Source organism: Electrona antarctica, assembly GCF_951216825.1.
Source record: "Electrona antarctica genome assembly, chromosome: 6".
NCBI classification, from domain to species: Eukaryota; Metazoa; Chordata; class Actinopteri; order Myctophiformes; family Myctophidae; genus Electrona; species Electrona antarctica.
In genome coordinates, this window is record NC_136811.1 from 59,915,875 (window position 1) to 59,943,828 (window position 27,954).

The window sequence follows — 27,954 nt, forward strand, 5'->3', positions numbered from 1 at the left end:
GCTAAATGATTCACATATGGTTCTATCCATTGGAAAATCATCAACGTGTATGATATTACATTTTAGACCTAGGTACATTTTGCTTTGTATAACAGTAATTTTACATGATGTGTCGAAATGTTACTTTGACCGACAAAAACCTGTTTTTTGTGTAAAAGAATGTTTTCTACTTTCCCCATGTGCTTCCCAACTTCACAGCCAGGATGGATGCTTACTAGATTTAAGGTCACATGGCAACACAGTTTTCTAGTTTTCTAGATAAAGGGGGTGGTTCAACATACCCGCTGGCTCATCTTACCCCGTTCTCCCCTATAAGTCATTTTACACTTGGTTGCTGCTGCGTCACTACGACGACATCAAGGCCTGCCAATACACATTTTAGTCGACTAAATCAACTGTAGATTTAGTCGACTGAAATCTCATGATATTTTGTCGACTAAAACTAGACTAACACTAAAACATTCCGGGTGACTAAAATGTGACTAAAATAAGTGAAAACTATTAGAGAGACTACGACTAAAACTAAAATAGAAATTTGCTGCCAAAAACAACACTGCCTCGGAGGAAACTATAGTATGTCATCAGCTCAGTCAGTCTGTATAGTGTTGAATTGAATTGAATTGAATTGAATTGAATTGAATTGAATTGAATTGAATTGAATTGAATTGAATTGAATTGAATTGAATTGAATTGAATTGAATTGAATTGAATTAGTTTTTTGTGCTAATTTGTGATGTTATCTCTCCTAATGGTACCAACATCATCTCCTAATGGTACCAACATCATGTTATCTCTCCTAATGGTACCAACATCATGTTATCTCTCCTAATGGTACCAACATCATGTTATCTCTCCTAATGGTACCAACACCATGTTATCTCTCCTAATGGTACCAACATCATGTTATCTCTCCTAATGGTACCGACATCATGTTATCTCTGCTAATGGTACCAACATCATGTTATCTCTCCTAATGGTACCAACATCATGTTATCTCTCCTAATGGTACCAACATCATCTCCTAATGGTACCAACATCATGTTATCTCTCCTAATGTTATCTCTCCTAATGGTACCAACACCATGTTATCTCTCCTAATGGTACCAACATCATGTTATCTCTCCTAATGTTATCTCTCCTAATGGTACCAACACCATGTTATCTCTCCTAATGGTACCAACATCATGTTATCTCTCCTAATGGTACCAACATCATGTTATCTCTCCTAATGGTACCAACATCATGTTATCTCTCCTAATGGTACCAACATCATCTTGTCTCTCCTAATGGTACCGACATCATGTTATCTCTCCTAATGGTACCGACATCATGTTATCTCTCCTAATGGTACCGACATCATGTTATCTCTCCTAATGGTACCGACATCATGTTATCTCTCCTAATGGTACCAACATCAATACAGCATGGATGGAACAAAATCTCATCCAGTGACATCAAAAGTATTGGGACTGAGTGGCTGAATGTCGTCAAATGGTGGATTGATTGATTGATTGATTGATTTAATTTTATTAACAGTATTATGCAGAATGGCTACATTTCAAACAAAAGCACAACTCAAACTTGTTACATGTGGACAAACCATGATGATGATAAAGCATTTACACTTGTTTACAACAAGGTCCACCATTTTCAATTCATCGTAACATTTAGACTTAGAGAGTTAGAGACATAGACTTCTATAGGAAATCATCATGAGAGTGTCCATGAAACTAAACTGTTCATAAAGTTTTCAATCAATACATCAATAAATCAATGCAGTTCTCCATTTCTCCCCGAGCCCTGGTGCTGTTGCGCCATCTAGTGGCGATGACGTGAACGAAAGGAAGAGTGCACACGTGTCGTCTTTAACTCTACTACGGCGCGTCTCTGTTTCCATTGCGGTCCTTCGACTCAATTCATCAGGGCAGTGGTTCTCAAGGGGGGTCCGGGGACCCCAGGGTGTCCTTGAGGGAGTTCCAGGCTGTCCCCAGCTAAATGATAGTTTAACCAAATGGACCCTTATGGTTCTGTAACTCAGAGAGTGCACAAATGGAACCAAATGGACCCAACACGCTCAGAATTAACATTAATTTTACAATATAAATCGGGGGTGCCAGAGATAGAAATGCCCTTAAATGGGGGGTCCGTAGACAAATGCATGGGGGTCCTTGAAATTAAACGGGTTGAGAATCACTGCTAGAGCCATACAAATCTTCTCTTATGGGGGTCGCTGGCATGTATTTTTCAAATGGGGGTCCGCGGGATAATTAGTGTCAATTTGGGGGTCCTTGACATGAACAAGTTTATTATTATTATTATTATTATCATTATTATTATTATTATTATTATTATTATTATTATTATTATTATTATTATTATTATTATTATTATTATTATTATTATTATTATTATTATTATTGGTAGTAGTAGTAGTAGTAGTAGTAGTAGTAGTAGTATTAGTATTAGTATTAGTATTAGTATTAGTATTAGTATTAGTATTAGTATTATGTTTTTCAGACTGTAGCATTCTGCTTTGAAAGACTACATGTTTGTAGTCCTTCACTTGCCGTTTCCGGGTCACGTTCCCCTTCAGCTTCGTTTGATTGGCCGCTTCGGGATTCAAACCGGAACTACACGACACTAAACATTATTTACTAAGCTCTATGGCGTCACGTGCACATTTTAAAAGCCATATAATAAATAATAAAGTCTAATGTAAACTGACCATCTGGTGAACTCTCTCCTGACTTCAGGTAAAGTTGAATTCTGCTTGTTTTCACCTGTCAACGGTGTTTATAACGATGAATAACAAGTTGAACACAACTGTGTTTGCTAGCATTGTGTGCTAATGGGATAGCTGCTAACGCTAATGCTAACAACATGCATGCAGTGTTGTACACGTTTGTTTGTACGTCTCTAAATGTTCTGCTGAATTGAACATGGTGGACCCCAGCTGTTGTGAACAAGTGTAATGCTGTGGTTATGGTGTCGTCCACAGTTAACAGAGTTTGCATTGATTGAGTTGTGTTTTGAAATGTATATACTTCAATCTGTCAATGTGGAAACATAGCCCTGAAACATGACGGAGATTGATTGATTAACAGTATGTAGATTGTAGAATGGGTACATTTCATTATATTTCACAGTAGCCTATGTAGAATGGGTACATTTCATTATATTTCACAGTAGCCTATGTAGAATGGGTACATTTCATTATATTTCACAGCATGTAGAATGGGTACATTTCATTATATTTCACAGTATGTAGAATGGGTACATTTCATTATATTTCACAGTATGTAGAATGGGTACATTTCATTATATTTCACAGTACGTAGAATGGGTACATTTCATTATATTTCACAGTACGTAGAATGGGTACATTTCATTATATTTCACAGTATGTAGAATGGGTACATTTCATTATATTTCACAGTATGTAGAATGGGTACATTTCATTATATTTCACAGTATGTAGAATGGGTACATTTCAGTACATTTCATTATATTTCACAGTATGTAGAATGGGTGCATTTCATTATATTTCACAGTATGTAGAATGGGTACATTTCATTATATTTCACAGTATGTAGAATGGGTACATTTCATTATATTTCACAGTATGTAGAATGGGTACATTGCATTATATTTCACAGTATGTAGAATGGGTACATTTCATTATATTTCACAGTATGCGGAATGGGTACATTTCATTATATTTCACAGTATGTAGAATGGGTACATTTCATTATATTTCACAGTATGCAGAATTAATACATTTCATTATATTTCACAGTATTTAGAATGGGTACCATTTCATTATATTTCACAGTATGCAGAATGGGTACATTTCATTATATTTCACAGTATGTAGAATGGGTACATTTCATTATATTTCACAGTATGTAGAATGGGTGCATTTCATTATATTTCACAGTATGTAGAATGGGTACATTTCATTATATTTCACAGTATGCAGAATGGGTACATTTCATTATATTTCACAGTATGTAGAATGGGTACATTTCATTATATTTCACAGTATGTAGAATGGGTACATTTCATTATATTTCACAGTATGTAGAATGGGTACATTTCATTATATTTCACAGTATGCAGAATGGGTACATTTCATTATATTTCACAGTATGTAGAATGGGTACATTTCATTATATTTCACAGTATGCAGAATGGGTACATTTCATTATATTTCACAGTATGCAGAATGGGTACATTTCATTATATTTCACAGTATGCAGAATGGGTACATTTCATTATATTTCACAGTATGCAAAATGGGTACATTTCATTATATTTCACAGTATGTAGAATGGGTACATTTCATTATATTTCACAGTATGCAGAATGGGTACATTTCATTATATTTCACAGTATGCAGAATGGGTACATTTCATTATATTTCACAGTATGTAGAATGGGTACATTTCATTATATTTCACAGTATGCAGAATGGGTACATTTCATTATATTTCACAGTATGCAGAATGGGTACATTTCATTATATTGGATTCGAATGTTACCAACCGATAACTGGCTCAAACAAGGGACTAAATTAATTTCGCTCCTATGCCACCAAAATGTGGAACGCCCTAACAACGGTCATTAAGACATGCAATGCGTATCCCTTGACTCCTTCAAAACCGCCCTCAAAGGGCACCTACGGACGGCTGCAATAGAGCACCGAAGTCTGACGTCACTTTCAGTAGAGGGCACCAACACACAGGTTCATGTATTTTTTTATTTGCATTGAAATCTCCATTTCCGCGATTTTAGGTCGCTTCATATAAGAACTGTGTTTGAAAAATAAACCAACCACCACAGCCTTTCTGTCAGGGGATTGGCTGTGCGTCGTTAATGATGTCCATTCATATTTGATACAGCCACTTTCTGGAGAAAATGGAATTAATGTGGCCGCAAAAGCCTTGAAACTACATATGAAGGCAATGTCGCTGCTACGTCACGCCCAGCTTTCAACACATTGCGTTCCTGAGATTCCTCGTTGACGTAAGGCTTCGTAAGCTCAGCTGGTGGTGACTCGACTCGTACTAACCACAAAACATTAAATATCAATAAAATAAAAATAAACATAATTGACATTCAGTTTCTGTTGTGCAACGGGCAGATGCAGCCACCCCCCCACCCGGAAATGTAGTCTCTGGGTTGTTTGACTCGTTTCTAACGCTTATTTTGTTACTCTTTGGGTATATTTGTACATTTCCACCTTCAGTCGATGCTTCATATCCATATGAGTGAAAAGGCCGCGGTGATCGGTTTATTTTTCAAACACAGTTCTTATATGAGGCGATCTAAAATCCCCCTATGGAGATTACAATGCAAATAAAAAGTACATGAACCTGTGGACTGACGCCCTCTACTGACAGTGACGTCAGGACTTCGGTGCTCTATTTGAACTGGCCCCCGTAAAATCTGAATCGCCCCACCCACCCACTTTTTCCAATCACTGTATATGTTTACTTTTCCCTTTTAACCTCCTTCATGATGATTTCCTGTTTTTTTTGGGCTATATAGCAGTGTATCTTTGTATGTATCTCTGAATGTTATGATGAATTGAACAAAGTGAACCCTCTAGTAAACAAGTGTCGTGCTATATTGGGTCGTCCACTCTGTTGCCCCCGCGACCCGACTACGGATAAGTGGTTGAAGATGGATGGATGGACTCACAGTTAACAGTCTTTGTATTGAGTTGTGCTTGAAATGTACTGTAATTCTGCCAACTGTTAATACATACTTCAATCAATCAATCAATCAATCAATCAATCAATCAATCAATCTATGCTGTTCTTCCTCTGCTCTCAGCGATCTCCCCGTCAGCGCGGTCGGTCATGGGTCGTCTTCGCAACGAGCTGTGTCCGGTGTGTTTCCAGATGGCGCCGGTCATCTCGCAGCACCTGTATCTCAAACACGGCATGGTGAACCGCGAGGAGCGAGGCATCGCCATGCACCTGGCCCGCGGCTGGAACAGCGGGAAGTGTCGCAGGCCCTGCCGCCTGGCGCACTGTGAACGACTGTTTACAGGTTAGTGTCCTCTTGCCCACTGTGAACGGCTGTTTACAGGTTAGTGTCCTCTGGCGCACTGTGAACGGCTGTTTACAGGTTAGTGTCCTCTGGCCCACTGTGAACGACTGTTTACAGGTTAGTGTCCTCTGGCCCACTGTGAACGGCTGTTTACAGGTTAGTGTACTCTGGCGCACTGTGAACGACTGTTTACAGGTTAGTGTCCTCTGGCCCACTGTGAACGACTGTTTACAGGTTAGTGTCCTCTGGCCCACTGGGAACGACTGTTTACAGGTTAGTGTCCTCTGGCGCACTGTGAACGGCTGTTTACAGGTTAGTGTCTCCTGGCGCACTGTGAACGACTGTTTACAGGTTAGTGTCCTCTGGCGCACTGTGAACGACTGTTTACAGGTTAGTGTCCTCTGGCGCACTGTGAACGACTGTTTACAGGTTAGTGTCCTCTGGCGCACTGTGAACGACTGTTTACAGGTTAGTGTCCTCTGGCCCACTGTGAACGACTGTTTACAGGTTAGTGTCCTCTGGCCCACTGTGAACGGCTGTTTACAGGTTAGTGTCCTCTGGCGCACTGTGAACGACTGTTTACAGGTTAGTGTCCTCTGGCCCACTGTGAACGGCTGTTTACAGGTTAGTGTCCTCTGGCCCACTGTGAACGGCTGTTTACAGGTTAGTGTCCTCTGGCCCACTGTGAACGACTGTTTACAGGTTAGTGTCCTCTGGCCTACTGTGAACGGCTGTTTACAGGTTAGTGTCCTCTGGCCCACTGTGAACGGCTGTTTACAGGTTAGTGTCCTCTGGCCCACTGTGAACGACTGTTTACAGGTTAGTGTCCTCTGGCCCACTGTGAACGACTGTTTACAGGTTAGTGTCCTCTGGCCCACTGTGAACGGCTGTTTACAGGTTAGTGTCCTCTGGCCCACTGTGAACGACTGTTTACAGGTTAGTGTCCTCTGGCCCACTGTGAACGACTGTTTACAGGTTAGTGTCCTCTGGCCCACTGTGAACGGCTGTTTACAGGTTAGTGTCCTCTGGCGCACTGTGAACGGCTGTTTACAGGTTAGTGTCCTCTGGCCCACTGTGAACGACTGTTTACAGGTTAGTGTCCTCTGGCCCACTGTGAACGACTGTTTACAGGTTAGTGTCCTCTGGCCCACTGTGAACGACTGTTTACAGGTTAGTGTCCTCTGGCGCACTGTGAACGACTGTTTACAGGTTAGTGTCCTCTGGCGCACTGTGAACGACTGTTTACAGGTTAGTGTCCTCTGGCCTACTGTGAACGGCTGTTTACAGGTTAGTGTCTCCTGTCCCACTGTGAACGACTGTTTACAGGTTAGTGTCCTCTGGCCCACTGTGAACGGCTGTTTACAGGTTAGTGTCCTCTGGCGCACTGTGAACGACTGTTTACAGGTTAGTGTCCTCTGGCCCACTGTGAACGACTGTTTACAGGTTAGTGTCCTCTGGCCCACTGTGAACGACTGTTTACAGGTTAGTGTCCTCTGGCGCACTGTGAACGGCTGTTTACAGGTTAGTGTCTCCTGGCGCACTGTGAACGACTGTTTACAGGTTAGTGTCCTCTGGCGCACTGTGAACGACTGTTTACAGGTTAGTGTCCTCTGGCGCACTGTGAACGACTGTTTACAGGTTAGTGTCCTCTGGCGCACTGTGAACGACTGTTTACAGGTTAGTGTCCTCTGGCCCACTGTGAACGACTGTTTACAGGTTAGTGTCCTCTGGCCCACTGTGAACGGCTGTTTACAGGTTAGTGTCCTCTGGCGCACTGTGAACGACTGTTTACAGGTTAGTGTCCTATGGCCCACTGTGAACGGCTGTTTACAGGTTAGTGTCCTCTGGCCCACTGTGAACGGCTGTTTACAGGTTAGTGTCCTCTGGCCCACTGTGAACGACTGTTTACAGGTTAGTGTCCTCTGGCGCACTGTGAACGACTGTTTACAGGTTAGTGTCCTCTGGCCTACTGTGAACGACTGTTTACAGGTTAGTGTCCTCTGGCCTACTGTGAACGGCTGTTTACAGGTTAGTGTCTCCTGGCCCACTGTGAACGACTGTTTACAGGTTAGTGTCCTCTGGCCCACTGTGAACGACTGTTTACAGGTTAGTGTCCTCTGGCGCACTGTGAACGACTGTTTACAGGTTAGTGTCCTCTGGCGCACTGTGAACGACTGTTTACAGGTTAGTGTCCTCTGGCGCACTGTGAACGACTGTTTACAGGTTAGTGTCCTCTGGCGCACTGTGAACGACTGTTTACAGGTTAGTGTCCTCTGGCCTACTGTGAACGGCTGTTTACAGGTTTGTGTCTCCTGGCCCACTGTGAACGACTGTTTACAGGTTAGTGTCCTCTGGCGCACTGTGAACGACTGTTTACAGGTTAGTGTCCTCTGGCCTACTGTGAACGGCTGTTTACAGGTTAGTGTCTCCTGGCCCACTGTGAACGACTGTTTACAGGTTAGTGTCCTCTGGCCCACTGTGAACGGCTGTTTACAGGTTAGTGTCCTCTGGCCTACTGTGAACGGCTGTTTACAGGTTAGTGTCCTCTGGCCCACTGTGAACGGCTGTTTACAGGTTAGTGTCCTCTGGCCTACTGTGAACGGCTGTTTACAGGTTAGTGTCCTCTGGCGCACTGTGAACGACTGTTTACAGGTTAGTGTCCTCTGGCCCACTGTGAACGGCTGTTTACAGGTTAGTGTCCTCTGGCCTACTGTGAACGACTGTTTACAGGTTAGTGTCCTCTGGCCCACTGTGAACGACTGTTTACAGGTTAGTGTCCTCTGGCCCACTGTGAACGACTGTTTACAGGTTAGTGTCCTCTGGCGCACTGTGAACGGCTGTTTACAGGTTAGTGTCCTCTGGCCTACTGTGAACGGCTGTTTACAGGTTAGTGTCCTCTGGCCTACTGTGAACGGCTGTTTACAGGTTAGTGTCCTCTGGCCTACTGTGAACGGCTGTTTACAGGTTAGTGTCCTCTGGCCCACTGTGAACGACTGTTTACAGGTTAGTGTCTCCTGGCCCACTGTGAACGACTGTTTACAGGTTAGTGTCCTCTGGCGCACTGTGAACGACTGTTTACAGGTTAGTGTCCTTTGGCGCACTGTGAACGACTGTTTACAGGTTAGTGTCCTCTGGCGCACTGTGAACGACTGTTTACAGGTTAGTGTCCCCTGGCCCACTGTGAACGACTGTTTACAGGTTAGTGTCCTCTGGCCCACTGTGAACGACTGTTTACAGGTTAGTGTCCTCTGGCCCACTGTGAACGACTGTTTACAGGTTAGTGTCTCCTGGCCCACTGTGAACGACTGTTTACAGGTTAGCGTCCTCTGGCCCACTGTGAACGACTGTTTACAGGTTAGTGTCCCCTGGCCCACTGTGAACGACTGTTTACAGGTTAGTGTCTCCTGGCCCACTGTGAACGACTGTTTACAGGTTAGTGTCCCCTGGCCCACTGTGAACGACTGTTTACAGGTTAGTGTCTCCTGGCCTACTGTGAACGACTGTTTACAGGTTAGTGTCTCCTGGCCCACTGTGAACGACTGTTTACAGGTTAGTGTCCCCTGGCCCACTGTGAACGACTGTTTACAGGTTAGTGTCCTCTGGCCCACTGTGAACGACTGTTTACAGGTTAGTGTCCTCTGGCCCACTGTGAACGACTGTTTACAGGTTAGTGTCTCCTGGCCCACTGTGAACGACTGTTTACAGGTTAGTGTCTCCTGGCCCACTGTGAACGACTGTTTACAGGTTAGTGTCCTCTGGCCCACTGTGAACGACTGTTTACAGGTTAGTGTCCTCTGGCCCACTGTGAACGACTGTTTACAGGTTAGTGTCCCCTGGCCCACTGTGAACGACTGTTTACAGGTTAGTGTCCCCTGGCCCACTGTGAACGACTGTTTACAGGTTAGTGTCCTCTGGCCCACTGTGAACGACTGTTTACAGGTTAGTGTCCCCTGGCCCACTGTGAACGACTGTTTACAGGTTAGTGTCCCCTGGCCCACTGTGAACGACTGTTTACAGGTTAGTGTCCCCTGGCCCACTGTGAACGACTGTTTACAGGTTAGTGTCTCCTGGCCCACTGTGAACGACTGTTTACAGGTTAGTGTCCTCTGGCCCACTGTGAACGACTGTTTACAGGTTAGTGTCCTCTGGCCCACTGTGAACGACTGTTTACAGGTTAGTGTCCTCTGGCCCACTGTGAACGACTGTTTACAGGTTAGTGTCCTCTGGCGCACTGTGAACGACTGTTTACAGGTTAGTGTCCCCTGGCCCACTGTGAACGACTGTTTACAGGTTAGTGTCCTCTGGCCCACTGTGAACGACTGTTTACAGGTTAGTGTCTCCTGGCCCACTGTGAACGACTGTTTGCAGGTTAGTGTCCCCTGGCCCACTGTGAACGACTGTTTACAGGTTAGTGTCCCCTGGCCCACTGTGAACGACTGTTTACAGGTTAGTGTCCTCTGGCCCACTGTGAACGACTGTTTACAGGTTAGTGTCCTCTGGCCCACTGTGAACGACTGTTTACAGGTTAGTGTCCTCTGGCCCACTGTGAACGACTGTTTACAGGTTAGTGTCCTCTGGCCCACTGTGAACGGCTGTTTACAGGTTAGTGTCTCCTGGCCCACTGTGAACGACTGTTTACAGGTTAGTGTCCCCTGGCCCACTGTGAACGACTGTTTACAGGTTAGTGTCTCCTGGCCCACTGTGAACGACTGTTTACAGGTTAGTGTCCCCTGGCCCACTGTGAACGACTGTTTACAGGTTAGTGTCTCCTGGCCCACTGTGAACGACTGTTTACAGGTTAGTGTCCCCTGGCCCACTGTGAACGACTGTTTACAGGTTAGTGTCTCCTGGCCCACTGTGAACGACTGTTTACATGTTAGTGTCCCCTGGCCCACTGAACGACTGTTTACAGGTTAGTGTCTCCTGGCCCACTGTGAACGACTGTTTACAGGTTAGTGTCTCCTGGCCCACTGTGAACGACTGTTTACAGGTTAGTGTCCTCTGGCCCACTGTGAACGACTGTTTACAGGTTAGTGTCCTCTGGCCCACTGTGAACGACTGTTTACAGGTTAGTGTCCTCTGGCCCACTGTGAACGACTGTTTACAGGTTAGTGTCCCCTGGCCCACTGTGAACGACTGTTTACAGGTTAGTGTCTCCTGGCCCACTGTGAACGACTGTTTACAGGTTAGTGTCTCCTGGCCCACTGTGAACGACTGTTTACAGGTTAGTGTCCCCTGGCCCACTGTGAACGACTGTTTACAGGTTAGTGTCTCCTGGCCCACTGTGAACGACTGTTTACAGGTTAGTGTCCTCTGGCCCACTGTGAACGACTGTTTACAGGTTAGTGTCCTCTGGCCCACTGTGAACGACTGTTTACAGGTTAGTGTCCTCTGGCGCACTGTGAACGACTGTTTACAGGTTAGTGTCCTCTGGCCTACTGTGAACGGCTGTTTACAGGTTAGTGTCTCCTGTCCCACTGTGAACGACTGTTTACAGGTTAGTGTCTCCTGGCCCACTGTGAACGACTGTTTACAGGTTAGTGTCCTCTGGCCCACTGTGAACGACTGTTTACAGGTTAGTGTCCTCTGGCCCACTGTGAACGACTGTTTACAGGTTAGTGTCCTCTGGCCCACTGTGAACGACTGTTTACAGGTTAGTGTCTCCTGGCCCACTGTGAACGACTGTTTGCAGGTTAGTGTCCCCTGGCCCACTGAACGACTGTTTACAGGTTAGTGTCCCCTGGCCCACTGTGAACGACTGTTTACAGGTTAGTGTCTCCTGGCCCACTGTGAACGACTGTTTACAGGTTAGTGTCCTCTGGCCCACTGTGAACGACTGTTTACAGGTTAGTGTCCTCTGGCCCACTGTGAACGACTGTTTACAGGTTAGTGTCTCCTGGCCCACTGTGAACGACTGTTTGCAGGTTAGTGTCCCCTGGCCCACTGTGAACGACTGTTTACAGGTTAGTGTCCCCTGGCCCACTGTGAACGACTGTTTACAGGTTAGTGTCTCCTGGCCCACTGTGAACGACTGTTTACAGGTTAGTGTCCTCTGGCCCACTGTGAACGACTGTTTACAGGTTAGTGTCCCCTGGCCCACTGTGAACGACTGTTTACAGGTTAGTGTCCTCTGGCCCACTGTGAACGACTGTTTACAGGTTAGTGTCCTCTGGCCCACTGTGAACGACTGTTTACAGGTTAGTGTCCTCTGGCGCACTGTGAACGACTGTTTACAGGTTAGTGTCCTCTGGCCCACTGTGAACGACTGTTTACAGGTTAGTGTCTCCTGGCCCACTGTGAACGACTGTTTACAGGTTAGTGTCCTCTGGCCTACTGTGAACGGCTGTTTACAGGTTAGTGTCCCCTGGCCCACTGTGAACGACTGTTTACAGGTTAGTGTCTCCTGGCCCACTGTGAACGACTGTTTACAGGTTAGTGTCCCCTGGCCCACTGTGAACGACTGTTTACAGGTTAGTGTCTCCTGGCCCACTGTGAACGACTGTTTACAGGTTAGTGTCCCCTGGCCCACTGTGAACGACTGTTTACAGGTTAGTGTCTCCTGGCCCACTGTGAACGACTGTTTACAGGTTAGTGTCCCCTGGCCCACTGTGAACGACTGTTTACAGGTTAGTGTCTCCTGGCCCACTGTGAACGACTGTTTACATGTTAGTGTCCCCTGGCCCACTGAACGACTGTTTACAGGTTAGTGTCTCCTGGCCCACTGTGAACGACTGTTTACAGGTTAGTGTCCCCTGGCCCACTGTGAACGACTGTTTACAGGTTAGTGTCTCCTGGCCCACTGTGAACGACTGTTTACAGGTTAGTGTCCCCTGGCCCACTGTGAACGACTGTTTACAGGTTAGTGTCTCCTGGCCCACTGTGAACGACTGTTTACATGTTAGTGTCCCCTGGCCCACTGAACGACTGTTTACAGGTTAGTGTCTCCTGGCCCACTGTGAACGACTGTTTACAGGTTAGTGTCCCCTGGCCCACTGTGAACGACTGTTTACAGGTTAGTGTCTCCTGGCCCACTGTGAACGACTGTTTACAGGTTAGTGTCCCCTGGCCCACTGTGAACGACTGTTTACAGGTTAGTGTCTCCTGGCCCACTGTGAACGACTGTTTACAGGTTAGTGTCTCCTGGCCCACTGTGAACGACTGTTTACAGGTTAGTGTCTCCTGGCCCACTGTGAACGACTGTTTACAGGTTAGTGTCCTCTGGCCTACTGTGAACGGCTGTTTACAGGTTAGTGTCCTCTGGCCTACTGTGAACGACTGTTTACAGGTTAGTGTCTCCTGGCCCACTGTGAACGACTGTTTACAGGTTAGTGTCTCCTGGCCCACTGTGAACGACTGTTTACAGGTTAGTGTCCTCTGGCCCACTGTGAACGGCTGTTTACAGGTTAGTGTCCCCTGGCCCACTGTGAACGACTGTTTACAGGTTAGTGTCTCCTGGCCCACTGTGAACGACTGTTTACAGGCCTTTTGACGGATTTGGAAGAGATTCCAAAAATGGAACCAGTATTTAATGTGTAAAATCCATGATATTTACATTGGAATGACTGAGGCTGGAAAGTGTCCAAGTGGGAGTGTCTAAGTGGGAGAGGGGCGGGGCTTAGCTGAAGGTGAATTACACCCACACAACCTGAACTTTGAACATTCGGTGGATTTTCTGTGTTCTGGGGTTTTCTCTGTGTTCTGAAGGGAAAACAAATCCCTCAACAGTGACATCTGCTGGCAAATTCCTATGTCATATATGGGATTTGTGGACTCTTACCTCACAGTCCACAGGCCAATCAGAGCACTTGGTTTGAGCCAGAAAACCGCCCAGACCACAGAAAATCTACTGAATGATAAAAGTTCAGGTTTTTGGCGTGCAATTGAGCTCAGAAAACCTAAAAAAACCAAGAAAAAGTTAATTTTTGAATGTCCCGATCCCTTTTAAAGGCGAGCTACCCTCCGAGGCCGGACAACGGGGCGTGGCCTGGCGAAGGGAACTCCTGCGACGGCTGGCCCAACTTCGGGCCACAAACCCCGCCCCTCCGCTCGTCAGCACCCTGGACCTGGTTAACGAGCGGCAGCTGCTGGACATCCTGGCCGCGAGGGCACCAGCAGCAGCGCCCGCCCTGGCCATGCGCATGGCAATACGTAGGGCCGCACGTAGCGCCAGGGCCGGCCCTGGATCCGTGGCGCCGGTGTCCACAGCACCAAAGTCAAAGACACCACTAGTGGCACCGCCAAGACCCCTCGTTGAGCCTCCCTCACTGGCCACGCGTAGAACGAGGGCCGGCCCTGGATCCGTGGCGCCGGGGTCCACCACACCAAAGACACCACTAGTGGCACCGCCAAGACCCCTCGTTGAGCTTCCCTCACGGGCCACACGTAGGGCCACACGTAGGGCCACACGTAGAGCCAGGGCCGGCCCTGGATCCATGCCGGCGTCCACAGCACCAAGGACACCACTAGTGGCACCGCCAAGGTAGGGATGTTAACCCTCATTCAGGACGGGAAACCCTTTTGGTGTTTTAAAGCATTGTTATTCAGTATTTTATCCGTGACGTGAGCGCCCCCTCCAGAGATACTTCAGTATTTTAGCCGTGACGTGAGCGCCCCCTCCAGAGATACTTCAGTATTTTAGCCCTGACGTGAGTGCCCCCTCCAGAGATACTTCAGTATTTTAGCCGTGACGTGAGCGCCCCATCCAGAGATACTTCAGTATTTTAGCCGTGACGTGAGCGCCCCCTCCTGAGCTACTTCAGTATTTCAGCCGTGACGTGAGCGCCCCCTCCAGAGATACTTCAGTATTTTAGCCGTGACGTGAGCGCCCCCTCCAGAGATACTTCAGTATTTTAGCCGTGACGTGAGCGCCCCCTCCTGAGATACTTCAGTATTTTAGCTGTGACGTGAGCGCCCCCTCCTGAGATACTTCCCGGTCCTACTTTTGTGTCGCTTCTGTGTCCCCATAGAGTTATACTGTGTCCCCATAGAGTTATTCTGTGTCCCCATAGAGTTATTCTGTGTCCCCATAGTGTTATACTGTGTCCCCATAGAGTTATTCTGTGTCCCCATTCTGTGTCCCCATAGAGTTATACTGTGTCCCCATAGAGTTATACTGTGTCCCCATAGAGTTATACTGTGACGCTCCGTCGGACTAAATCTGAGACGAAAACAACCACGAAAGTATCATTTTACCGCTTTCCTCGTAACAACAAAGCTGCGTCATTGTAAAAAGATTCACGCGTTTAGATATTCTATTTACAATGAGATGCGGACGGGAGCTGGTGCCACTTGGACCCGGACGTAACGTTGGACTACAAAATGACGTCTGACTTCTCAAGTTCTCGCTTCTGGGGGGGGTCCCTGGAACAACGTATTTTCGGATGGGGGTCCGCGGCCAAATTCAGATAATTCTGGGGGTCCTTGACATGAATAAAGGCTTTTTTTTAATGAATGGGCCTCAGGTCGAAATGGGTTAATACTTTCAGCACCATTGCCGACGATTAAAGTCAATTGAAGCCTAAATTTTGATACTGACGCTTAACGCCATTGCCGACGGACTTCGGCAATTGAGCTTTTATAGCGCGTTCGATTGCTTGAGCCAAAATGCTACTCACGTTAGCCGGTTAGCTAGCTGTGTTGTTAGCACAGCACTGGATCGCCCATCTTAGATCGTCGTCGCCATAAGAATCCATTCTATCCATTTCTTTCAATCGCCTGATTGAAAGAAATTTAAAAAATGCTGGCGTGAATTAGATCCTCATTTTTCAATAAATGATAGCGGCCTAAGTGTTAATAGTTAATCTTTCATCGATTAATCGCCGTTAAGAAATTAATCAATTCAACATTCAAGTTAATAATTCATTGTAATTGATCGGAAATTCATTGGGTGGTTTTGTGAATGTAACAATGTCTGCGCGCACAGCCGAGGAACGCAAATACAACTAGAACTGCACTCTGTCTAGTGCCTACTACGGCTACCAACTAGAACTGCACTCTGTCTAGTGCCTACTACGGCTACCAACTAGAACTACACTCTGTCTAGTGCCTACTACGGCTACCAACTAGAACTACACTCTGTCTAGTGCCTACTACGGCTACCAACTAGAACTACACTCTGTCTAGTGCCTACTACGGCTACCAACTAGAACTGCACTCTGTCTAGTGCCTACTACGGCTACCAACTAGAACTGCACTCTGTCTAGTGCCTACTACGGCTACCAACTAGAACTGCACTCTGTCTAGTGCCTACTACGGCTACCAACTAGAACTACACTCTGTCTAGTGCCTACTACGGCTACAAACTAGAACTGCACTCTGTCTAGTGCCTACTACGGCTACCAACTAGAACTGCACTCTGTCTAGTGCCTACTACGGCTACCAACTAGAACTGCACTCTGTCTAGTGCCTACTACGGCTACCAACTAGAACTGCACTCTGTCTAGTGCCTACTACGGCTACCAACTAGAACTACACTCTGTCTAGTGCCTACTACGGCTACCAACTAGAACTACACTCTGTCTAGTGCCTACTACGGCTACAAACTAGAACTGCACTCTGTCTAGTGCCTACTACGGCTACCAACTAGAACTGCACTCTGTCTAGTGCCTACTACGGCTACCAACTAGAACTGCACTCTGTCTAGTGCCTACTACGGCTACCAACTAGAACTGCACTCTGTCTAGTGCCTACTACGGCTACCAACTAGAACTGCACTCTGTCTAGTGCCTACTACGGCTACCAACTAGAACTGCACTCTGTCTAGTGCCTCCCCCTCACCCTCAGGGAGGTGCCTACTACCGCTACGAACTTTCAAATCTGAGCCTCTCTGTAAAACATTTAAATTAAATACTGAAGTCGGGTTATAACTGGCTGTCAATGGTGACGTAATTACGTTTCAATAGAGCGTTGCAGTCCCGCCCCTTTTCATGACGACGGTAGAACCAGAATTGAATAGGCCTATCTCACAGCCCTTCCCCGCCCCTGCTTTCTCTGCACCATTTAAGGCCGTTTCCAAATGTTAAAATGTAAAAGACCAATATTATTATGTAGAAAACAAGATGTTAAGACCGCTAAAACAAATTTACCTTCAGAAAAATGTCTTCTACATCCTGACAGTTTTCTGAAAAAGCTATGTTTCTATGTCAGTGGTTCTTCGAATTTTCAAAAATAGCAGACCTGAGCTTGTAGAGGTAGAGCAGGTCGTCCAATGATCCCTGGGTCGGCGGTTCGAATCCCGGCTCCTCCTGTCTACATGTCGAAGTGTCCTTGGGCAAGACACTGAACCCCAAATTGCTCCCGATGTGCTGGTTGGTACCTTGCATGGCTTCCGCCGCAATCGGTGTATGAATGTGTGTGAATGGGTGAATGTAATGCACAATCTATGTAAAGCGCCTTGGATAAAGGAGACGGGCCCGGGAGAACCAATGATGAGACACAGAGGCAGTATCACACCATAGACTCACAACGTTTATTAGACAGACAGGGAATATATATAGGGCTGGATCATAGAAACAGACAGTAAGAATATATATAGGGCTGGGTCATAGAAACAGACGGTAAGATATGATGATGAATATATACAGGGCTGGATCATAGAAACAGACAGTAAGATATGATGATGAATATATATAGGGCTGGATCATAGAAACAGACAGTAAGAATATATATAGGGCTGGATCATAGAAACAGACAGTAAGAATATATATAGGGCTGGATCATAGAAACAGACAGTAAGATATGATGATGAATATATATAGGGCTGGATCATAGAAACAGACAGTAAGAATATATATAGGGCTGGATCATAGAAACAGACGGTAAGATATGATGATGAATATATATAGGGCTGGATCATAGAAACAGACGGTAAGATATGATGATGAATATATATAGGGCTGGATCATAGAAACAGACGGTAAGTTATGATGATGAATATATATAGGGCTGGATCATAGAAACAGACGGTAAGATATGATGATGAATATATATAGGGCTGGATCATAGAAACAGACGGTAAGATATGATGATGAATATATATAGGGCTGGATCATAGAAACAGACGGTAAGATATGATGATGAATATATATAGGGCTGGATCATAGAAACAGACGGTAAGATATGATGATGAATATATATAGGGCTGGATCATAGAAACAGACAGTAAGAATATATATAGGGCTGGATCATAGCAACAGACAGTAAGAATATATATAGGGCTGGATCATAGAAACAGACAGTAAGATATGATGATGAATATATATAGGGCTGGATCATAGAAACAGACAGTAAGAATATATATAGGGCTGGATCATAGAAACAGACAGTAAGATATGATGATGAATATATATAGGGCTGGATCATAGAAACAGACAGTAAGAATATATATAGGGCTGGATCATAGAAACAGACAGTAAGATATGATGATGAATATATATAGGGCTGGATCATAGAAACAGACAGTAAGAATATATATAGGGCTGGATCATAGCAACAGACAGTAAGAATATATATAGGGCTGGATCATAGAAACAGACAGTAAGATATGATGATGAATATATATAGGGCTGGATCATAGAAACAGACAGTAAGAATATATATAGGGCTGGATCATAGAAACAGACAGTAAGATATGATGATGAATATATATAGGGCTGGATCATAGAAACAGACAGTAAGAATATATATAGGGCTGGATCATAGCAACAGACAGTAAGAATATATATAGGGCTGGATCATAGAAACAGACAGTAAGATATGATGATGAATTTATAGGGCTGGATCATAGAAACAGACAGTAAGAATATATATAGGGCTGGATCATAGAAACAGACAGTAAGATATGATGATGAATATATATAGGGCTGGGTCATAGAAACAGACAGTAAGAATATATATAGGGCTGGATCATAGAAACAGACAGTAAGATATGATGATGAATATATATAGGGCTGGATCATAGAAACAGACAGTAAGAATATATATAGGGCTGGATCATAGAAACAGACAGTAAGAATATATATAGGGCTGGATCATAGAAACAGACAGTAAGAATATATATAGGGCTGGATCATAGAAACAGACAGTAAGATATGATGATGAATATATATAGGGCTGGGTCATAGAAACAGACGGTAAGATATGATGATGAATATATATAGGGCTGGATCATAGAAACAGACGGTAAGATATGATGATGAATATATATAGGGCTGGATCATAGAAACAGACAGTAAGATATGATGATGCATATATATAGGGCTGGATCATAGAAACAGACAGTAAGAATATATATAGGGCTGGATCATAGAAACAGACGGTAAGATATGATGATGAATATATATAGGGCTGGATCATAGAAACAGACATAAGATATGATGATGAATATATATAGGGCTGGATCATAGAAACAGACAGTAAGATATGATGATGAATATATATAGGGCTGGATCATAGAAACAGACGGTAAGAATATATATAGGGCTGGATCATAGAAACAGACAGTAAGAATATATATAGGGCTGGATCATAGAAACAGACGGTAAGATATGATGATGAATATATATAGGGCTGGATCATAGAAACAGACGGTAAGATATGATGATGAATATATATAGGGCTGGATCATAGAAACACACAGTAAGAATATATATAGGGCTGGATCATAGAAACAGACGGTAAGAATATATATAGGGCTGGATCATAGAAACAGACAGTAAGAATATATATAGGGCTGGATCATAGAAACAGACAGTAAGAATATATATAGGGCTGGATCATAGAAACAGACCGTAAGATATGATGATGAATATATATAGGGCTGGATCATAGAAACAGACGGTAAGATATGATGATGAATATATATAGGGCTGGATCATAGAAACAGACGGTAAGATATGATGATGAATATATATAGGGCTGGATCATAGAAACAGACGGTAAGATATGATGATGAATATATATAGGGCTGGATCATAGAAACAGACGGTAAGATATGATGATGAATATATATAGGGCTGGATCATAGAAACAGACAGTAAGAATATATATAGGGCTGGATCATAGCAACAGACAGTAAGATATGATGATGAATATATATAGGGCTGGATCATAGAAACAGACGGTAAGATATGATGATGAATATATATAGGGCTGGATCATAGAAACAGACAGTAAGATATGATGATGAATATATATAGGGCTGGATCATAGAAACAGACGGTAAGATATGATGATGAATATATATAGGGCTGGATCATAGAAACAGACGGTAAGATATGATGATGAATATATATAGGGCTGGATCATAGAAACAGACAGTAAGAATATATATAGGGCTGGATCATAGCAACAGACAGTAAGATATGATGATGAATATATATAGGGCTGGATCATAGAAACAGACAGTAAGATATGATGATGAATATATATAGGGCTGGATCATAGAAACAGACAGTAAGAATATATATAGGGCTGGATCATAGAAACAGACAGTAAGATATGATGATGAATATATATAGGGCTGGATCATAGAAACAGACGGTAAGATATGATGATGAATATATATAGGGCTGGATCATAGAAACAGACAGTAAGATATGATGATGAATATATATAGGGCTGGATCATAGAAACAGACAGTAAGAATATATATAGGGCTGGATCATAGAAACAGACGGTAAGATATGATGATGAATATATATAGGGCTGGATCATAGAAACAGACATAAGATATGATGATGAATATATATAGGGCTGGATCATAGAAACAGACGGTAAGAATATATATAGGGCTGGATCATAGAAACAGACAGTAAGAATATATATAGGGCTGGATCATAGCAACAGACAGTAAGAATATATATAGGACTGGATCATAGAAACAGACGGTAAGATATGATGAATATATATAGGGCTGGATCATAGAAACAGACGGTAAGATATGATGATGAATATATATAGGGCTGGATCATAGAAACAGACAGTAAGATATGATGATGAATATATATAGGGCTGGATCATAGAAACAGACAGTAAGAATATATATAGGGCTGGATCATAGAAACAGACAGTAAGAATATATATAGGGCTGGATCATAGAAACAGACAGTAAGATATGATGATGAATATATATAGTGCTGGATCATAGAAACAGACGGTAAGATATGATGATGAATATATATAGTGCTGGATCATAGAAACAGACAGTAAGATATGATGATGAATATATATAGTGCTGGATCATAGAAACAGACAGTAAGATATGATGATGAATATATATAGTGCTGGATCATAGAAACAGACAGTAAGATATGATGATGAATATATATAGTGCTGGATCATAGAAACAGACGGTAAGATATGATGATGCGCGACATAGGAACGTGGCATGATGATGTGCAAGGCTAGCCTTACTGTCGGCATGCCAGGCGAACCTTATGGGTGGACCATGCCAGGCGGACCTTATGGGTGGACCTTATGGGTGGACCATGCCAGGCGGACCTTATGGGTGGACCTTATGGGTGTACTTCATGGGTGGACCTTATGGGTGGACTTCATGGGTGGACCTTATGGGTGGACCTTATGGGTGGACTTCATGGGTGGACCTTATGGGTGGACTTCATGGGTGGACCTTATGGGTGGACCTTATGGGTGGACTTCATGGGTGGACCTTATGGGTGGACCTTATGGGTGGACCTTATGGGTGCCACCTAACAGAATACCTCACATATCAAGACAGTACAATGCAGACAGAGAAACATCCCGCTATCAAGCACAATGCAAGCTGCACTGTGACTTATGAAGTACACTGTATCTCAAGTTCAGTACACAGACGTACTTAGCTGTGTATGGCATGAGTCATAACACCCAGAATGGGTTAAAGCCGTTTACGCCGCGGACAAAGTTAGTTAGTTAGTTAGTTTCATTTATTTGTCCACGTATGGAAATTTGTCTTCGGTCTCAACAGTAAAAAACAAACAGTTACAACAACAGCAACAACACGTAACACAATTATTTTCTCATGGCAAAACAAAAAGTGCAGGACAACAGTGGCAAATACATTGAAAAAACAAACAAATCTAGCGAGACATGGTATCATTTAGTGCCTTAATGGCATTTGGTATGAAGGAATTTTTAAAAATGTTACGGTTAGCTCTTGGCACTTTGTACCGTCTACCAGAGGGAAGTAGCTCGAACTCCCTGCAGAGTGGATGAGAGGGGTCGTTTGCTATCTTGATAGCTTTTCTACGAAGTACCTCCTTGTAGATACAGCCTATTTGTTGCTGTCTCTTCCCAATGATTTTTGATGCTAGGTTTACTATTCTCTGCAGCTTGCCTCTTCCTTTTACATTTAGATTTCCATACCACATAGCCATGTTAAACGTCAAAATTCCCTCTATCAGGTTTTTATAGACCGTCTCCATAATATGCTTACTCACTCCAAATGAGTTGAGCTTGCGTAGTAGATGGAGGCGTTGGTTACAAGTTTTAAAAATCTGGTCAGTATTTTCACTGAAATTGAGTTTGTTGTCAATATATGTGCCTAAGTATTTAAAAGTGTCTACTATCTCCACTATTTGTCCACCAATTGTAATGGACTGCACAGGTTCCTTTTCATGAATGACAAGTTCTTTTGTTTTTGTCACATTGATCCCTAAGGAGCTTTTCTCGCACCAGTTCTGAAGAGATGACGCATGTACTCTGTATGCTTCCTCCCCCGCTGTGTCCCCCTTCTTCAGTAAGGCAACCAGGGCCATATCATCCGCATATTTGAACAAATGAAATATATCCTGATCTAACTGGAATTCATTTGTATATAAGGAGAAAAGTAAGGGGGATAAGATAGTCCCCTGTGGAGCACCGGTGTTAAGCACAGTGATGTCGGACAGAGTATCATTAACACGGACCTGTTGAGGACGGTCAGAGAGGAAGTCTCTGACAAGATGGATAATACCTCCATTTACCCCTATGTCAATGAGTCTCTGCAGAAGGGTGTGTATCTGCATGCTGTTGAAAGCAGAGGTAAAATCAATAAAAAGGACCCTGGCAAAGTGGGAGGGGACTTGGAGATGCTTTGACAGGGTGTTAAACAGGCTGATAGTTGCATCATCAGTTCCTCTCTGACTTTTATAAGCAAATTGGAGATGATCTAAGCTGTTAGAAACCATCGCTGTGATTTGTCTGCTTATGACTCTTTCAAAACATTTTCCCAAAATGGAAGTAAGAGCAATGGGCCTGAAGTCTTTTAGTTCAGTGGCTCCAGGCTTCTTGGGGAGAGGCACAATACAAGATATTTTCCATAAATTGGGCATTGTTAGAGAGTCAAGCAAATACTGGAATAGCATCAACACAATACCTTTAAGTTCATGAACATTTTCTTTCAACACTCTACCTCTAAGGCCATCAGGCCCAGGGGCCGAGTTGGGCTTAATACAGGAAAGGCTAGCTACAATTTCATTTTCACTGAGTGTGATAGGGACATAGTCCGGAATGGACATACACACACTATCACGCTCAGCACTGAAGTCATTCTTATCAAAACGGCTGAAAAAGATATTTAGATCGTTAGCAAAAGATGGAGAGGGGTGCGACAGGGGGGTACGCTTTTGCTTAGTTTCCCTGCCCATCATCACATTTAAACCTTCCCATGCTTTCTTGGCATTCCCTGCAAAGTATTGGTTCTCAACTTTATCTTTGTAATCTATTTTTGCTTGTTTCAGTTTAGATCTTAATTCACATCTTTTTTCTCGAACTAACTCAACATTACCATTTTTAAAAGCATGTTTCTTCTCACGAATGCAACCCTTCAGATCACTAGACATCCATAAGTTGTTATTAGGGAATATTTTGACAGATTTAGTTCGCATGATTTTACTTTCATTAAACAACAGATAGGATGTAAACGTGTCAATCAGTTCGTGAGGGGTGTCACATGAGTTAAGAAATAGCCAGTCACTCGTTTCCAACTCGCATCTCATTTCCTCCTTACAGTCCTCTGTCCAGGTCACTATTTCCTTGGTCACTGTTTTTTCCCGTCTCAGTTTAGCCCTGTAGCGTGGGAGTAGGTGTATGACATTATGGTCAGACTTCCCCAAGGCAGGCCTGCAGGTGGATTTGTAGGCGTCTGGTATGTTGCCATAACACTTGTCCAGGGTGCGTGCCAGGCGGGTCGGACAGTCCACGTACTGGTGTAGAGTGGGCAGGTGATCGGACAGTTCACAAGAGTTAAAGTCCCCTAGCAGCAGAACGGGTTGGTTAACTGCGCGGGACAGAGCGTTGTTGTAGCACTCGGCTATACTGGCCGCAGCCCCCACAAAATCCGGCCCAGGTACATAGGCCAGTATGATTGTAATCTGGCCAAACTCTCTCGGGAGGTAGAATGGACGAAATGAGACCACCAGGATTTCATAGTCATGTGTGCATACGCGTTCCCGGACCGTATACTGGGTAGCCCAGCGTGTGTCAATATAGACACACAAGCCACCACCAATAGATTTCCGTGACGTATTAGTGTCTCTGTCAGCCCGTATTATTGTGTAACCCGGCAGATTTGGGTCTGACATCTCCTCCTTCAACCAACTCTCTGTAAAACAGATGAGGTTGCTCTCTCTGAATTCGTTGTCGTATTTAATTTTAGCGACCAGTTCATTCATTTTGTTGCTCAAAGAGCGGACATTAGAAAAAGTTATTACCGGCAAAGGATGTCTGCTGCCGCGCCTCCTTAATCTGGCTCTCACTCCACCCCTTGATCCTCGTTTCTTATCTTTATTCCATTTTCGCGTACCGGTATTTTTAAGTTGTGGATACTTTTCCAGTGAATCCAAAACAGCGTCTCCTGGTTTGCCTGGGTGCCTGAGCGATAACAGCTGATCGCGAGTATAGGCGAGGACGCCGACTTTTCCGTGTAAACTCCATACTTCAGTGATTAAACAACTGAGAAGGCACACAGCCAGGCACAGTATCATGCCGACGTTAAGCTTCATTTTGCCACAAAGATAATTGGGGTGCGATTGCTTAGGACGACATAAAATACATAAAAAACAGCAGACGAGACAGACAGATGAGACACTGGGTCAGCAGCAGAACCGCGCCCCCTCCTTGAAATTAAAAAGTTTTCCAACTCGAGTTGTGACAAATCATAACAATAAACACAATGTTTTTCGCTGATCAAATAAGAAGAAAAACAAAACAAAGTGTTGCCATGTTTTTCTTCTTACAAATTATTTGATCGGCGAAAAACATTGTGTTTATTGTCATGACTCCAGTTTTCTTTGTCCGCGGCATAACCGTCTTTATATAAATACTTTTTGAAAAGTCTACGAGGAAAATTAATGGGGAATTCACTTCTGGTCCTCGGGAGGGGGCGGGACTGTAACGTATGTATGAAGTATACATACATAGTATATGTATGTAAGTTGAAAGTACTATACTGTTGTTGGCTGGCTTTGTTATGTGCGTATGCTTGGTAGGTATACTGTATACTGGCTGTCGGTTTATTACGTCACCCTCAAAAGCCAGTTATAACCTGGCATTGATACATATCTTAATTATGTCACCATCAATACCTACCAAGCGTACACGTGTATTCGTACCACACGACCACAATACTTGCGCAAGTAAAGATGCCATCGATTAAAGGGGAAAACCACCCATTTTCAACATTTTACTATGTCATTAATATACCTTATTCTGTGTTTCCTAGAACTGTAATTATGAAAAAAATCATTAACATGGTGAAACACATCTTGATGATGTCATCAAGATGTGTTTCACCATGTTAATGATTTTTTTTCAGACCTCTAGTTCTAGGAAACACAGAATGGGGGAACTTTTTTTATTATTTCCACACAACAGCTCTAAGGTACATTAATGACATAGTAAAATGTTGAAAATTAGTGGAATGCCCCTTTAAGGAATATAACATCCCTTTTGTATTATTTCTGTATATCAGCTAAAATGTAGATTTTAGGGGAAGTTAAGATTCTCAGATTTAAATGAATGAATTGATGGATAATAATTCCCATCCCTAGACCCCCGAGGCCCATCGTTGACCCTCCCTCCTCCTCCTCCTCACCCCCCCCTCTGGTGGCGGCCGGGATGGGAGGCGCCGAAGGCGTGGATCGGCAGACGCAGCAGCGCAACAACGCCCTCCTGAGGAGCGAGGTGGAAGTGGAGAGGGACGCCCTCCTCATCAGGGATAGTCCAGTAAATAAAGTAAAGAATTCCTCTCAGGTTGGACAAAATTGGATTATTTTGTTTCTCACCTGATTCTGACAGAGCATTAGGTCTACTAGGTGATTCTGACAGGACATTAGGTCTACTAGCCAGGGTGATTCTGACAGGAACCTAATGTCCTGTCAGAATCCCCCTGGCTAGTAGACCTAATGTCCTGTCAGAATCACCCTGGCTAGTAGACCTAATGTCCTGTCAGAATCACCCTGGCTAGTAGACCTAATGTCCTGTCAGAATCACCCTGGCTAGTAGACCTAATATCCTGTCAGAATCACCCTGGCTAGTAGACCTAATGTCCTGTCAGAATCACCCTGGCTAGTAGACCTAATGTCCTTCAGAATCACCCTGGCTAGTAGACCTAATGTCCTTCAGAATCACCCTGGCTAGTAGACCTAATGTCCTGTCAGAATCACCCTGGCTAGTAGACCTAATGTCCTGTCAGAATCCCCCTGGCTAGTAGACCTAATGTCCTGTCAGAATCACCCTGGCTAGTAGACCTAATGTCCTTCAGAATCACCCTGGCTAGTAGACCTAATGTCCTGCCAGAATCATCCTGGCTAGTAGACCTAATGTCCTGTCAGAATCACCCTGGCTAGTAGACCTAATGTCCTGTCAGAATCATCCTGGCTAGTAGACCTAATGTCCTGTCAGAATCACCCTGGCTAGTAGACCTAATGTCCTGTCAGAATCACCCTGGCTAGTAGACCTAATGTCCTTCAGAATCACCCTGGCTAGTAGACCTAATGTCCTGTCAGAATCACCCTGGCTAGTAGACCTAATGTCCTGTCAGAATCACCCTGGCTAGTAGACCTAATGTCCTTCAGAATCACCCTGGCTAGTAGACCTAATGTCCTGTCAGAATCACCCTGGCTAGTAGACCTAATGTCCTTCAGAATCACCCTGGCTAGTAGACCTAATGTCCTTCAGAATCACCCTGGCTAGTAGACCTAATGTCCTTCAGAATCACCCTGGCTAGTAGACCTAATGTCCTGTCAGAATCACCCTGGCTAGTAGACCTAATGTCCTTCAGAATCACCCTGTCTAGTAGACCTAATGTCCTGTCAGAATCAGCTAGTAGACCTAATGTCCTGTCAGAATCACCCTGGCTAGTAGACCTAATGTCCTGTCAGAATCATCCTGGCTAGTAGACCTAATGTCCTGTCAGAATCATCCTGGCTAGTAGACCTAATGTCCTGTCAGAATCACCCTGGCTAGTAGACCTAATGTCCTGTCAGAATCACCCTGGCTAGTAGACCTAATGTCCTGTCAGAATCACCCTGGCTAGTAGACCTAATGTCCTTCAGAATCACCCTGGCTAGTAGACCTAATGTCCTGTCAGAATCACCCTGGCTAGTAGACCTAATGTCCTGTCAGAATCACCCTGGCTAGTAGACCTAATGTCCTTCAGAATCACCCTGGCTAGTAGACCTAATGTCCTGTCAGAATCACCCTGGCTAGTAGACCTAATGTCCTTCAGAATCACCCTGGCTAGTAGACCTAATGTCCTTCAGAATCACCCTGGCTAGTAGACCTAATGTCCTTCAGAATCACCCTGGCTAGTAGACCTAATGTCCTGTCAGAATCACCCTGGCTAGTAGACCTAATGTCCTTCAGAATCACCCTGGCTAGTAGACCTAATGTCCTTCAGAATCACCCTGGCTAGTAGAC

At 44.2% G+C, this 27,954-nt stretch overlaps 1 protein-coding gene across 1 annotated transcript in view; it reads left to right on the plus strand.

Moving 5' to 3' along the window:
- Positions 1–2,625: 2,625 nt before the first annotated feature.
- LOC306925208 (uncharacterized protein) overlaps positions 2,626–27,954 on the plus strand; it is a gene marked incomplete at its 3' end in the record, with an annotated part of 60,701 nt that continues 35,372 nt past the window's right edge. Inside the window, exons 1-4 of the mRNA XM_079503899.1 lie at positions 2,626–2,753; positions 5,839–6,057; positions 14,005–14,536; positions 26,085–26,268. Coding sequence (XP_079360025.1) covers positions 5,865–6,057; positions 14,005–14,536; positions 26,085–26,268 — 909 coding nt within the window. The 5' untranslated portion in view covers positions 2,626–2,753; positions 5,839–5,864. The remainder of the gene's footprint in view (positions 2,754–5,838; positions 6,058–14,004; positions 14,537–26,084; positions 26,269–27,954) is intronic.